Source organism: Myxocyprinus asiaticus, chromosome 7, assembly GCF_019703515.2.
Source record: "Myxocyprinus asiaticus isolate MX2 ecotype Aquarium Trade chromosome 7, UBuf_Myxa_2, whole genome shotgun sequence".
NCBI classification, from domain to species: domain Eukaryota; kingdom Metazoa; phylum Chordata; class Actinopteri; order Cypriniformes; family Catostomidae; genus Myxocyprinus; species Myxocyprinus asiaticus.
Genome location: NC_059350.1, coordinates 52,217,308 through 52,231,857, shown reverse-complemented (window position 1 = coordinate 52,231,857; position 14,550 = coordinate 52,217,308). Strand labels below are relative to the sequence as shown.

Here is a 14,550-nt window from a genome sequence, read left to right as displayed (position 1 = left end):
TGCAGTTTTAATAATGTTTTAAGCTTTATAGAATGTTAAAAAATGTTATTATAAAGGAATATCTATGGTTTACAGTGAAGAAATTATGTGGGTTCTTTTCTGAATTATCGGCAAAACAAGTTTAAACTTGGTTCAATGAGCCTGTATGATTATGCTGGACATGTAACAGGTTGGTGAATACACATCCTCACACGTTTAACACGCTTCTAAAGCCTAAGAAATGTGATATATAAAAATAAAAACTACCACTAGAAATGCAAATTGTGTCAATAAATATATATACAATACAATAATTATACAATAAATAATAATATTTTACTTCAATATGATCCTATTCCATATCAGAACTTAATAACAGCCATTTTCTATAGAACAATTTATTTACTGCATTAAAAAAAAATGCACAGACATAATTTTTGCTGTGTGACATTATTTTTATTCACTTATCCTTTCACAAACAGTAGTCCATGCACTGCAGTGGTGGAGATGGGATCTGTGCCTCCTGTTATATCTGGTCATATAAGATCACGGGCATCTGCAGGTTTTAATCTGAGGGTATGCACAGAAATCTGCCTAGAGGTCAGCATGGGCCTTAAAATTAAACCCAAACCCGAGATCATGTGGCCCGACCCTACCCGGCCCCAACGATACCATCAGATTTTAAGCCCGAACCCGACCCGAAAATCGCTTACTATCTAATTTGTTCTCCTAGTATCTTCTAGTATAGATGTATTTTATGTAAGCTTAAATGCAACATTTGTAAGAGTGTGCAGGTGTCTCAACATGTGTTTTTGAAAATGTGAAGTTCTTTTTAACTTGGCATGGTGTTTAAACAGTGCCGGTCCTGCAGGAGATGCTGAAGAAAAAGCGAGACGTGGTGCAAATGTCAAAGACATTCGTCCAGCAAGTGTTTAAACAATGGGAAAACAGAACACATTTGGTGTGAACGGCCCCTAATCATAAAACCAATTCTGTTTGCGCGTGTCTATGAGTGAGAGCGCGTGCGCGAAACAAGATCGGGTAGGCCTGCTTATTTTTTTATTAATTACAAACCTGAACCCGATCCGAAACTTGTCAGGTTCTCGGGTCCTGTCGGGCCCGGGTCGGGTTGTAGACTTCTAAATCTGCCTAATGAGATTTTTTTTGTGTGCAAAAAACAATACCAAAGCGTTCAATTCTGGTGACTTTGAGATAAGCACTTATTTATTTTCTCGAGTATGAGTAGCATTCATGTAACTATTGGCTAAAGCATTTCTTCCAGTAACCGTTCAGGCAGATGCGTTTTTGCGCTTAAAAAGCAAAACGCACCACAAAGAATAGAGCAGAACGCAGGTTTCTTGAGATGTGTTTTTATCAGTTGAAGAAGTTTTTTAACTTGACACAGCGTCTAAAAATGTAGCGCTCCCGTAAGAGATGCTACAAACACATTGAAATGTGACGCGGTTGTCAAAAGACATCCATCTAGCGAATGTTTACATGGAAAATGATTGAAAAACAGCGCGAGCGGACACAAAAACACGTTCAGTTTGAACAGCCCATTGTTTACATGACACAGCACTAGCTGAAGTTTCTCAGAGGTACCTCTCAAAAAGACAGCCTTTTGTTTCATTATTGTAAGTAAATTTACACTGTATCCAGCACTGTATTTGTAAATATCCTGATGCTGTTTTACTTTACGAGAAACCGCTCCAAATGATTCAGTGAGAGAGCACTCTGAACAAATTGTACTGAATCACGAATCGATTCAGACTGTTTTGCAAACCCGTTTGGCCAATTCACTGAAAAGTAACGACTTTAAAGAATTATTCATTCGCAAACTGAGCATTGTTAGTTCCTTTAAACAGCCAATAGAAATACAGGACACATTTCATGATTGATGAAATATTCTGAGAGTAAAAATTTCTCAGGTCAGTCGGAGCGCTCATTGTATGCACAGTGCATATGGTCATACAGCTGCAGACACCACTGTATAAGATCATTGTTACATAATATTTGACCTCATATCTGTCACAGCGACAGCACTTTGGAAATTAAAAACAGATATTTGCGATCGGAGTTTTTGTGATTTGTTCGATAATAAAAAAAAGTTAATATCCACTAACAGCCAGTGTTGCCAACTACTTTCAATGAAAACTAGCTAAAACCTGCTCAAAAAGTCGCTAAATGTCGCTAGATGACGTCAAGTTAATTAGCATATTCATGATGCCATCGCGTCATATTTGCATTCTTCCTTGTGTCAGCCGTTTACATCTGTTTGCTTCTTTCTCACTTTCTGTGCTCACATACTGTATTTTAATACAGCCGAATTCCCAATAAAGCTGTTCTTATTTACATTTTTGTTCTGTTTCTGTTGTCAGACAATGGAACGAGTATGAAATAGTGACTGAAACGTTGCCCATTAATAAAATGATTGCTCGGAGAGAAAGTTAGAAGCAACAGAATGTCTTATTTTTTCTCTCGCACAGCCTCCATCTGGGTAACAGTGAGTGATAAGCAATTAAAATAATGGTCAAATTAAATTGTTTAAAACAAAGGAGGAGCAAACCATACAGATTATTGATTGGTCCTTGGCAACTCTGTTTGCATATGCGCAGTTAATTCACGTCTGTGTCAGCTGCTGTGGTCAACTGAATGTGCTGCTCCTCTGTCTGCCACTCACTGAATAGAGTAGATGCAGAGAGAGGTGTGTCTGTGGCGATAAAGCAAGACCTCGTGCTCGCGCGGCAGTACTGGCAACTCTTCCACGGAAAGTAGCTAAAGTTTGTCCAAAAAGTCGCTAGATTTGTCACTAGGTGCTTTTTTAAAAAAAAAAGTCACTAAAGGGGTCTAAAAAGTCACTAAATCTAGCAACAAAGTCGTTAAAGCTGCGTTCACACTGCCAGCGACTTTGTCGCTGCATGTGGCTGGCGGTTAGGTCGCTAGTGGGCGATCCCACTACTGGTTGCCTAGTAATGTTTATGAATGACATTCACGGATGTCATTCCATTGTTGCTGACAGCGAATCAGTTTTCTTGCCGCTAAAAAACAAACATTTTGGAGGGCAAAGACTAAATATAAATGGAATCAATACATAAAATGCATAATATCAAAGATGAACGAGAAACAAGGAGTGCTCTTTGCCATTGCGGCTATTTATCTGCAGCGAAAGTGCAAACGTCGGTCTGTCTGGGTCCACGAAACCATTCAGGCTCGGAGTCAGCACAGCAAGTACCACCGGCTGGTGCAGGAACTGCGGCTGGATGAAGTCCGGTTCCATCAGTACTTCAGGCTTGAAAGGACCCAGTTTGATGAACTGCTGCGGAGGGTGGGTCCCCTGATTGCAAAGGATAACACGAGCTTCCGCCGAGCCATTTCCCCTGGGTAGGGTTGCACCAGCTGTAAGTTCTCGCGTAAGTTAGGACGTAAAGTTCACACCTAGGGTCTATTGATGGGAAGCATGTACTGATCCAGGCTCCCAACAACTCTGGATCACTATTCTACAACTACAAGGGGACATTCTCTATTGTCCTCTTAGCAGTTGTAGATGCCAAATACTGCTTCCGCATCATAGAGGTTGGCAGTTATGGGAAGACCAGTGATGGTGGCAGATGAAGTCTTCCCTCTCCGCAGAGACCTGATGAGACCCTTCCCAGTAGACACAGGGTGTTCAACTACAGGCTTTCACGGGCAAGACTGACTGTTGAGAATGCGTTTAGTATACTCGCAGCACAGTGGCAAATGTATCGGTGTGTAATTGGTGTCAGCCCTTCCAATGCGGAAGCCTGTGTGAATGCCACCTGTGTTCTACACAACCTTCTGCGGAGGACAAGGACTGGGCGGGACCCACTAACCCCTGCTGCTGACGGAGAGGCCTCTGCACTGCAGAACATCAGAAGAGTAGGGAGCAATAATGCAGCACGGAAAGCAATGTGTGTGAGGGAGACCCTTGTTGACTACCTCTGTGCTGAGGGTGCAGTTCCCTGGCAGCCACTGGTGTGACAGGCATTAAAGGTTCTCCTCAGAACCAAACCAAAGGCTCTTTTAAGAGCCACCCACATTATAATAAAAGACCAAATGTTTCCATGTGTCATTTCTTGAAACAATGATATCCTGGCTACACTATTAGATATGCCCATTAAACACATCTCCCCCAAATACATAACAGCAATATAAATGAATAAGTATGAATAATAAAGCATAACACATATAGTGACTGCAGTATGGTAATCACACTATAAAAGGCTATGAACTTTAACATATACTAAATAGTTTCATCTATCAAATCAATATTGGACCCCACTGACTTTCACTGCAGGGACAAAAACACTTAGACATTCTTCAAAATATAATTTGTATTATGCAGAAGAGCTATCCCCTTAACAATAATCACAAAAAGAAACAGATTGAAAAGTCTGAAACAAATGTATTTATTTTTCAAAAAAATTACCTTACAGTTATTGTGTTTTTTTTTTATAACATAAACAACAAAAAACACTAACATTATGAACCTTGCCTGCAGGGTACAGCTGACAGGCCCACGAGGGTAAATAAGCTTACTAACACACTGTTGGGCCTCATGTATTCAGATAGAAGACAAAGGCAGGCCTAACAGTCATAAAAAACATTCCTCAAGCCCCCTCCTTCTGAGTCATAAATCTTACTGATAAAAATCGCACCAAAATCAAACAAAGGGAGTCCAAAACAGACTACAAATCCATGAAGCCTTGCTCACTAAAGGATCGAGCACTCAACTCCTATTGGATGAGGCACACAACAGAACGTCCCTCAAACATGACATCATCAGGACTTCAAATAATTCTGAAATGCTTCCAAAGTTGCTTCCGGCGACTTCGTTCACCGAATACGGATGTAGCTTTTTGCTGCTCTCCGGTGCAACCTCGTGGCATAAGGAAGTAATGTCCGACTTGAAACTGTAGCCATACAATCTCCATCTCGCTGGACGAGTTGAGATTACTCTGTGTTCAACCGAACACTCTAACGGATCCGAAGGAGACCGCCGAGCAATTCGCATCTTCATCCGTTGGCCTACAGAAGTGAAGAGATTAAAGATCTCTCTTCCATCTTCAATCAAGTCGACATTTCTGAGTTCTCCGCCAGCCCGCCGAGAATCAACAGCCGTACCACCCGCCGACAATCAACAGCCGTACCACCCGCCGACAATCAACAGCCGTACCACCCGCCGACAATCAACAGCCGTACCGCCCGCCGTCATCACCCGAGCCTCAAGGAACAAGGTCAAAGTTAAAGGACGGAGGAAAACACATTCTACCTGTGTCCTCATGCGATTCAAGTAAGAGGTTTACGTCTGGGCAGAGATAGAATATTATAGCGTGTTATTCTTGTGTTTCAAGGTTTTTGCTTGTACAGTTTACGGACCGCCATGTCCGCTCATTATTAATACTCAGGGTATTAATTATCACAAATTTGTTTTGCTGTATTGTGGTCCAACCAGATTGGACTGTTGTGCATTTTCGCCATCGCGGGTGAGACAGCAACTGAGTTCATCCATTAAAGAGTCAGATAACAAGGGACTTTTACGAGCCTCGACGTAAAACCGCGTCTCTGAGTGATGAACACGGCTGCTTTCTCTCCAGCTATCGCGAAATCAGCTTTCGGGCTGTCACTGAATAATCTCTCTCTCTCTCTCTCTCTCTCTCTCACTAACCACACTGACACACACACACCTTATGTGTTATAGGATTATTTTATTTCCATATCTAATCATATCACTGTTTAGTTTGTAGTTGTAAGTCGGAAGTTCATTGACTGCATTGTATTAATTATTAATTGATATTACTGCATAAATAAACTTTGTTTATATTACAAAAGAAGTGTTTTGGTTTGTTCTGCATACGCCTGTGTCATGCTGACGGGATGTCAGTGCTCGGATTCAAACCTTCATTCATTGTTTTTTTTCCTGAAAATCGATATTCTTCGGATGTCGATTTTCCTAAGAAAACAATCTAATATTGAGACTGTTTTAATATTCGGTTATTAGTCCCTGATTTCAGGGTGGTGCCCCGTCAATGTTAATCCTTATTAATATTCTATTGATTTTTGATAATTGATAATTATCTTTGATTGAATTTGAATGATCAATAAGCTAGTGTTAACTTTAATGTTTCATCGACGTTAACAATTAACGATTATCTTTGATAACTGTTGATTTAAAGGATTAAAAAAAAGCTAACATTGATTCTCATCAATGTTCTATTGATTTTAATAATTAATAATTATCTTTGATAATTATTAATTATTGCTAATAACCAAACTTGCTCCTAAACGTAGCACGCTACATTTACTGGAGTCCCATATGAGGTTTTAATGAGTTAGATCCAATTAATTAATTTAAATATTGATTAATAACTACAGAAATAATTATTAATTATTTCTGATAGTAACACTGATCTAAACAACCAGTAAAGCCCTACAACACCTCAAGGCCTTGTCAGCTGTACCCTGCTGTCTTCCTGTTCCTGACTGCACTGCGCCTCAAAGATTATTCTGTGTATTTCAAATACAACAAGCCCCCCCCCCCCCCCCCCCCCCCCGGTTTCTTTTCTGTTTACGAGAAGACAAGTGGTCTCTTGTAAATGGAGTTTGCTCACTACCCTCCCCCAATAGCATATCAATCAAAACTGAAAGTAAAACTAAAATGGGTATAAAAACTGGAGTTGTGGTAGATTCTTCCACTCTACTTCAGAAGTGAGTGAGAAATAAGTAATTTTGTCTTTTCATATAATTTTAAAGAAACATTGCCTATGTGAAAATTCATGAATTACTGTAGGTGAAAAATAAATAAAAACAAAAATGGGATCGTCAGGATCAAAAACTAAACAAGCATGTAACGAGATTAAATCATTGGTAATTAGAATTCAGTTACATTCAAAAAGTATTTTGATTACTGAAGAGATTACTTTGCATTTTATTGTCATTTGTTCATTTAATGATGCGATCCAAAGTGCATTTGAACAGCGGTGAAACACTTTCTTATGATGTGTTACATTCATACGAGCAGACAGAGAAGTAAGTTTGAAGTAAGTTTGGAGCAGAAGAAATAGAAATAAACCTTGTGTAAATTGTCAGCTTTTAGCTAAGCTAAAATGCTATTTCTAGCCATTTTACATGCACGTTACCATGCGAGATCATGTTTTTTTATCAAGAAAATTCATGTTGGATCATAATTTCTTTTTTTTTCCTAGTAAGACCTTTGATATTAGAGCAAAAGTCGTATTCTTGATAATAATTTTTGTATTGTTTTCCTGTAAAAATATCTACAAATGCTTAAAACAAGATCAATTTGATTGATCTTGTTTTAGAAACAACACTGCATAAGATATTTAGGTTTTTCAGAGAATGTATTTTAACATGTGTATTTTGTCTTACTGTACTGACAGAGTTTTTATAGTTAAAACAAGTGAAAAAAATCTACCAGTGCTGAAGAAGTAATCCAAAGTATTTAGATTACATTACTGACCTTGAGTAATCTAACGGAATATGTTACAAATTACATTTTACAGCATGTATTCTGTAATTCTGTAACATTTCAAAAGTAACACTCCCAACCCTGTATATATATATATATGCGTGTAATAACAGTACAACGGAAAGTGAAAATGAAAGATTACAGGCTTGGGTGTAGCCTATAAATAAGGGCTCTGATGAGAGCTGCACAGCATACACTATCTGCACACTCTGCTGTGTTTCTTATTTCATATCAAGTTTAGTGTGGTATTTGCTGTATTTGTTTTATTTTATTTTTTTTTTCAGAAAAGAGAAGATGGGAGCTTCACAGGCACCACCACCACCACCACCACCAGGTGAGTTTACAATAAAATGTTACAGCCTTATTTGTAGTCCCAATTGTTAATAATTAAATATATGTTTGTGTATTGAATTAAAAGATGAAATTAAAAAAAATAAAATTAAAAAAACTTTTTTGAACAGTGGTAGGTTTTGTGTTTACATGCACACTAGGTATTATAATTGTATATTTATAAAGGATTAATCTTGCTAAAATTAATATTCAAATTTCAAATTTTGGAAGGTACAGTATAACTCCTGTATTAATTAATATCTGAAAAAATGTGTTACATTTATTCGTAAATTAATTTACTTATTTTTACATTAATTTATTTCCATATCTGTTTAGTAGACATAATGAACTCGTCAAAGTGAAGTCAAAGATATTTATTGAAATATGTTTCTTCTACTTTAAAGAAATTTAATATTCCATTAGTTTTCTATTGAATATTTGGTAGAGCTGTCGGAATTAACACGTTAGCGCATGCGATTAATTAAAAAAGTTTAACGCGTACATTTTCCTTAATCGCGATTAATGCATTTACCATTAATACGGCATAAACGCTTGTGTGAAGTGCGAAATCTTTGTAATGTGTGCTTCTGGAGTCATTACACTGAAGCTTCACAAACAGACACAGTGCCAGAGCCCGTCTACCAAGTTGAGCCTACAAGCTTAGCATAAAATAGCATGACACGGCGGTCCCATTGACATATGGCCGGAACTGTCGTAATACTCTCCTATGATAGAGCTACGGAGGTTGTTATCTTAGAAAATAAAAGAATGTCAGAATGTTAGTGATAAAATGATGGAGACAGGAGCTCTTAGCACTATTAGATGTACAAAACAAGTCCAAATGGGAGTTGTAAGGCATCATTTAATTATCACAGATGCAAGTCAAGTCTTAACTAACACCAAAATGAAGAATAAGATGTTTCTGTCTGGAAGTGCTTTTCATGTGGAGTTCAAAGTGGCGCTGGTGTTGACGCTCTGACATGAATCATGAACACAGTTTCACAACTGTTGTAACAAAGCAGATAGTCACGGTCTACCAGCAGATTAATATTGTGGATGACAGTTTTTAGAGATTTAATACCCATTGCAATGAATATTCAACCCATGGGGAAACTAGTTCATTCAATTTGTCAACCTCCCACTTAGACTTTGGGAAATGTTTAAAGTTGCTTGAATTGGTGCTATTTTAGTGCATTTCTTGTGGAAGGCTTTGTTTGGAAAATATTAATAAAGCATTATATTGTTACATATTGTTTTGTTTTATTTCCTAAGATGGAAATAAATGAACTTTGACAAGAAAATAAGTATATATATATATATATACAGTAAATGTCAGCACTTTCAAAATCTGCGATTCATGCGATTAAAAAAAACAAAAAAAACCCAAATGCGATTAATCATGATTAAAAAATTTAATCGACTGACAGCACTAATATTTGACTTTATTTTGTATACATTGTTATACATACAGTAGCCAATATACCACACTCTTTTCATCTCACAGAATATGATGCACCATGGAGGAAAACACCCTGGGGGTAAGTGGGGGAGGGTGGATATATATATATATATAGAGAGAGAGAGAGAGAGAGAGAGAGATGGATGGATGATTGGACTGATGGACAGATGGATGGATAGATTGTTGCACATTATATTGCTGTAAGAAAGGACCCCTTTTGAACAGAGAGAAAGAATGTTTGAAGAAAAACCTGATGGAATTTCAGCTGAACAATCCAAATTTTAAGTATGTCCGGATCTTGGTAATTGGAGAAGTTGGAGCAGGAAAGTCCAGCTTCATTAATTCCGTCAGTAGTGTTTTCCAAGGAAGAATCACCACTGAGGCTCTTGCTGATGCAACATCTGGAACGTCTTTCACAAAAATAGTAAGTATATAAACATTTGAGCACACATGAGTTAATTTTAAAATGTAAAAGATGGTTATATTGGTTTTAAAATTATACTGTAAAGCATTTATATTATATAATTATATATTGTGCTGGGCAAGATACTCAAAAACTGTTGCTAGCTAAGTTTCCAACTTCTCTACAGAAAAATTTGCTAATTTGATCTGAAAGCTGTCCGTTAGAGAAAGTAGCTTCACTACAAGCTACATGGCAAAAGCAGCTTGCTAAGCTACTTCACATGTAAATTAACATGTTATATTTATATAAAGAAATTACAATTATTGGTTCCCTCTGGAATTTCTTGTGGGTTCTTATGATAGCAGGTGTGTGGTTAAAACTGGTTTTGCTCTTTAACATAAATTTAAGGTTGTTGGACTACAACGGATGTTTCATTGGTCAAGCACATAAACATGCATCCTTGTTTTAGTTTGAATATTTTAATTTAATACACATTTCTGCATTCATCTTACAGTACAGAACCTTTTGCATTAGAAGTGGTCAGTCTGTTCTGCCTTTTGTCTTCAATGACATCATGGGTTTAGAGTCTGGAGAATCACGTGGTGTACAGCCGGATGACATTGTCAAAGCACTTGAGGGCCTCTTAAATGAAGGATACAAAGTGAGGAGGACACTTTCCTGTATACTTTCTTATATTTGAACTGGCAGACAAAAGTCAAATGTAATTCAAACAGTCAGAACAGAAGAATATTGTAGCTGTTCTCGATTTGTAATTCCTCTTAGTTTTGCATCTTTTTACCCATTCATTTAGTTCAATCCAGCAGCACCTATTTCTGATGGAGATAAAGGCTTCAGAAGTGACCCAGGAGTTCAAGAGCAGACATTCTGCCTGGTTTACATCATGGCAGCTGATAAGGTGTCAAGACAAAATCCGGATGTGATTAAAAAGATGGCGAATATTAGGCAAAGGGCCAGTGAACTAGGTAAGTGTAACAGCACTAACTTTTTAAATGAACTTCACTATAGTAAAGATTTTAACATTTTCTATTTAGACAAAAGTGTCATTAATGTACACTAACTATAAGTCTACCCTTTGATTCCAAAAATCAAAGAATGTTATATTTACTCAGAAATACTTCAAAACTTGAGCAAAGTAATTTTGCAATTCCTCGTCAGTCCAGCCATATTAAAGGCTCATACATCATGACTTGAGTTGCATTACACAATGTATAAACAGTTACATTGAAATGTTTTTAGAAATTCCTCAGGTGATCATCATGACAAGGGTGGATGAAGCATGTCCACTGGTCAAAAAATGTTTAAAGAAAATCTACACTAGCAAGAAGATCAAAGAAAAGGTAATTATAAAACGGAAAACAGTTCTGTAATTTATAGAGAACTTTTAAGGTCATAAATTCAGTTATTTTTGGAATCCTTGGTATTGAATTTATTATTGAAATAGTTTGAGACACACAATAACAAGTGACTAAGATCACTTCAAACACTACTGTTTATTCCACTTTGTTTTAATTTCCTGCAGATAAGAACTTACTACTTTTAGACAGACAGACATTCTGACAACAAAGTCTACACACAACTCAACACTGCGTGTTTTCACCAAATAAGCCTTTCAAATAATCATTATGTATTTGTTGTTCTCCAGATGGAGGAGTGCTGTAACCTTATTGGTGTCCCGATGAGCTTCATCTTCCCTGTGAAGAACTACCATGAAGAAATTGATACAGAAAATGACATGGATGTACTGCTTCTGAGGGCACTCACACAGATTGTACAAGTAGCAAATGATAAATTACACAGAATAAAGTACAATGAAAATTCAGCATATGACTGAACTCTAGAAATCAAAAACGTAATCTGGTTACCTTTGACTGGATCAGCTTCACAAAATACACATCTTGCATATTGAGTTTTACCTGGTCTGCCGTCATTTCTTGTGTGTTTCTGTTATGATCATATGCTGAAGCCAAGTACTATAAACTATATATATATATATATATATATATAATGTAAGAAATAATTAAATACTTCTTTGCCACTTCTATATCACATAGAGAAGAGTTATCAAGTTTACAAGTTATTTTGATTAATACTGCGCTGTGAATATGCTGTCTGTTAGGTTCTGTTGGGTTCGATTCCACCATTTTGTTTATCATTCAACATTAAATGCATGCAGGACTTAAACATTTTAAAGTTATCCTTACTGTTGCACGAATTCTGTCGCTTATATCAATTTAAATCATCAGCTTTGTACACAGCCAGGGTACACTGTATTATATCTTTGTTTCTGAAAGCTTTTTGTGAATCAAAGGCTGTTCTCTGTAGTCCTCCAAATAAACACGCTGCAGATGTGAGACGCAGATTCCCTGAGTGCGCACTTGAGTGTTTGTGCTCACGCTGCTGTAGTCCATTTCACATAAGGCTGACATTTACGTGGATTTATAATAGATCTCAAAATATATAAAGAATTTATTTAGAGCTCGGGGCCCTTTGGGTTTAGAGGCCCCTGGGCAATGGCCCAATCGGCCCGGTGGTTAATCCGTCCTTGGTTCCCAGATGTGGAAGTTTGAATTTCCAACTGAAATTGAACCACTGATTTTGAGGAAGTAAATTTTGTTAAGCAAAATAAATCGGGCTGAATTTTACCTGTCGAAAATTCTAGATGGCATTTTCAAATGAACTGAATATTTTGGAAATTAACTTTGGAAGGTGAATATTCTTTGAGTTTTTAGTAATGAAACTAATTGTGAAATGTTTACAAATTAAATATGCAATGCTTAAAAATACAACCATGTTAAATTTCAGCCTCACAAAATGCAAGCACTGTAAATTCAATGCATTTAAATGAAAGCACTGATAATACAATGCATTTATTTTTTTCGTTTAGAGCAATTCAACATGCTTTTATGCTTCAAATATTTAGTCATGAATTTACCTCCATATATTTGTTTATTAAAATATATGTTAAACGGTTAGGGAAATATTTAAGGAATATTACATTTCCTTAGACAAAGCACCATTAGCACGCATTATTTTATTAGTTTATATTTTGACTGTGAATCCCCCAAGTCCACAGGCCCACCCCCTTCAGTTTCCTTTCTGTTTACGAGAAGACAAGTGGTTTCTTGTAAATGGAGTTTGCTCACTACACTCCCCCAATAACATATCAATCAAAACTGAAAGTAAAACTAAAATGAGTGTAAAACTTGGGATTGTGGTATATTCATCCACTTTACTTCAGAGCAATGGTGAGTGAGAAATAAGTAATTTTGTCTTTTCATATAATTTTAAAGAAACATTGCCAATGTGAAAATTCATGATTTACTGTAGGTGAAAAAATAATAATAATTAAAAAAATTAATAAAATGGGATTGTCAGAATCAATACCTGAACCTGCACCAGTGTGCAAGCCAGGTGAGAGAATCCTTAAATTAACAGATGTCCATAAATATCTATGTTAGTAGCTTTTTGGTATAGAGCACACACATACCAATTTATCTGAATTGGTTTTATGATCTGTGTTTTTTGTCCTAGAATTGGACAAACCATGGATGAACTTTAAATGGAAGTAAGTTCATTATAAAATCATAATTCTAGATATGTAATCCATGATGTTAATTATGTTTTGCTTTATGTCTCATCTTGTAGCCAAAATACTGACATTATCATGTAATATCAGTCACAATTTTAAATATCTATTTCTTGACTCATTGTTCGATAATAAAGTCATATCAGAATATGAAAATGCAGGTAAGGGATGTAAATAATAGTTTATATGGATATATTATGTACATAATAGTTTTGTGCTAACATAACTGTCTTGATTTGACAGTCAGAAAGCAGATCTGAAAAAACAGCTAGAAGAATTCTCTCTGAGTAATCCAGATGTAAAGACATCAAGATCCTGGTAACTGGACAAATTGGAGCAGGAAAGTCCAGCTTCATTAATTCAGTTATAAGGCTGGCTACACCCAAAAGGCTCTCTGAGAGACAATGTCATAAAACTCTCACACAGAAGAGCATCTCCACCTGAGACAACACACCCTACTTTTTAAGGACCATAAAACGCAAATCTCACATCTGCCCTCTCTCTCACCTCAGGTCACTTTAAGGACACCAAAAACTAAGTTATGACTTATCCTGTTCTGTAATGTAAAAGGTTTTCTGATCATACATGTTTGGTATCATTCAAGAGGTAAAACGGTCTCATTCCCTTTCAGCAAAGTCAAATCACAAGTAAGATTTAAGAACTTAGTAAAATACTGTATTCTTTCTGGGGCATGCCGCCCTCCCAGATCTCACAGAGACCAGATGCTTTATGCAGATTAGGTGCATTCTTTGTAAACATCAATCAAACACTTAATCACAAGTTTCCGAGGTCTACCTTCAAACCCCTAAATTGTAAACAATCCTGAATAACATCAAACACACACATCTGAAATAACAATAGAATCATTTGGTACTTAAGGAAAGATGGCAGGGGAGCTCAGGGTCTCTGTAGCCAGATGATCCACACAGAAAACATTGGGTGTGTAGTTTCTCTACTAGGAATCTGTATTCAGATCTCCCACACAATCGCTGTGTGTAATGACAAAGGAATCAGGGTCTCTGTAGCCAGATGACTGTCACATTTATGTGTTTTTGTTCTTGTTTTCATGTCTTTTATTTTCAAGTTTAGTTCCTGTTCCTGTCATGTCATGTGATTTCCTGTTCCCTCATGTGATCTTGTCATGTGTTTCCCCTGTTCATGTGTCTTGTTTTCATTGGTTCATTGTTTGATTACTTTGTTATTAGTCTCGTCTTTTCATTGGTTTTAGTTCATTTAGTCTTGTTATCTTGTTTATAGTTTAGTCT

At 36.7% G+C, this 14,550-nt stretch overlaps 1 protein-coding gene across 1 annotated transcript; it reads left to right on the top strand.

The window, feature by feature from the left end:
- The first annotated feature begins 7,651 nt into the window (after nt 1-7,651).
- LOC127444352 (interferon-induced protein 44-like) lies at nt 7,652-11,697 on the top strand. The gene is made up of 7 exons (XM_051703658.1): nt 7,652-7,820; nt 9,321-9,354; nt 9,501-9,699; nt 10,193-10,339; nt 10,490-10,661; nt 10,936-11,036; nt 11,342-11,697. Exons 1-7 carry the CDS (start codon nt 7,781-7,783, stop codon nt 11,528-11,530), a joined length of 882 nt encoding a protein of 293 aa, XP_051559618.1. The 5' UTR covers nt 7,652-7,780; the 3' UTR covers nt 11,531-11,697.
- The last annotated feature ends 2,853 nt before the right edge of the window (nt 11,698-14,550 follow it).

Excerpts from the sequence above, each read along its gene's own strand:
- LOC127444352 (XM_051703658.1), top strand. The coding sequence starts at position 7,781 with ATGGGAGCTTCACAGGCACCACCACCACCACCACCACCAG. Across the intron at positions 9,355-9,500 it reads TGGAGGAAAACACCCTGGGG|AGAGAAAGAATGTTTGAAGA; the intron begins GTAAGTGGGGGA and ends CCTTTTGAACAG. Across the intron at positions 10,662-10,935 it reads GCAAAGGGCCAGTGAACTAG|AAATTCCTCAGGTGATCATC; the intron begins GTAAGTGTAACA and ends AAATGTTTTTAG.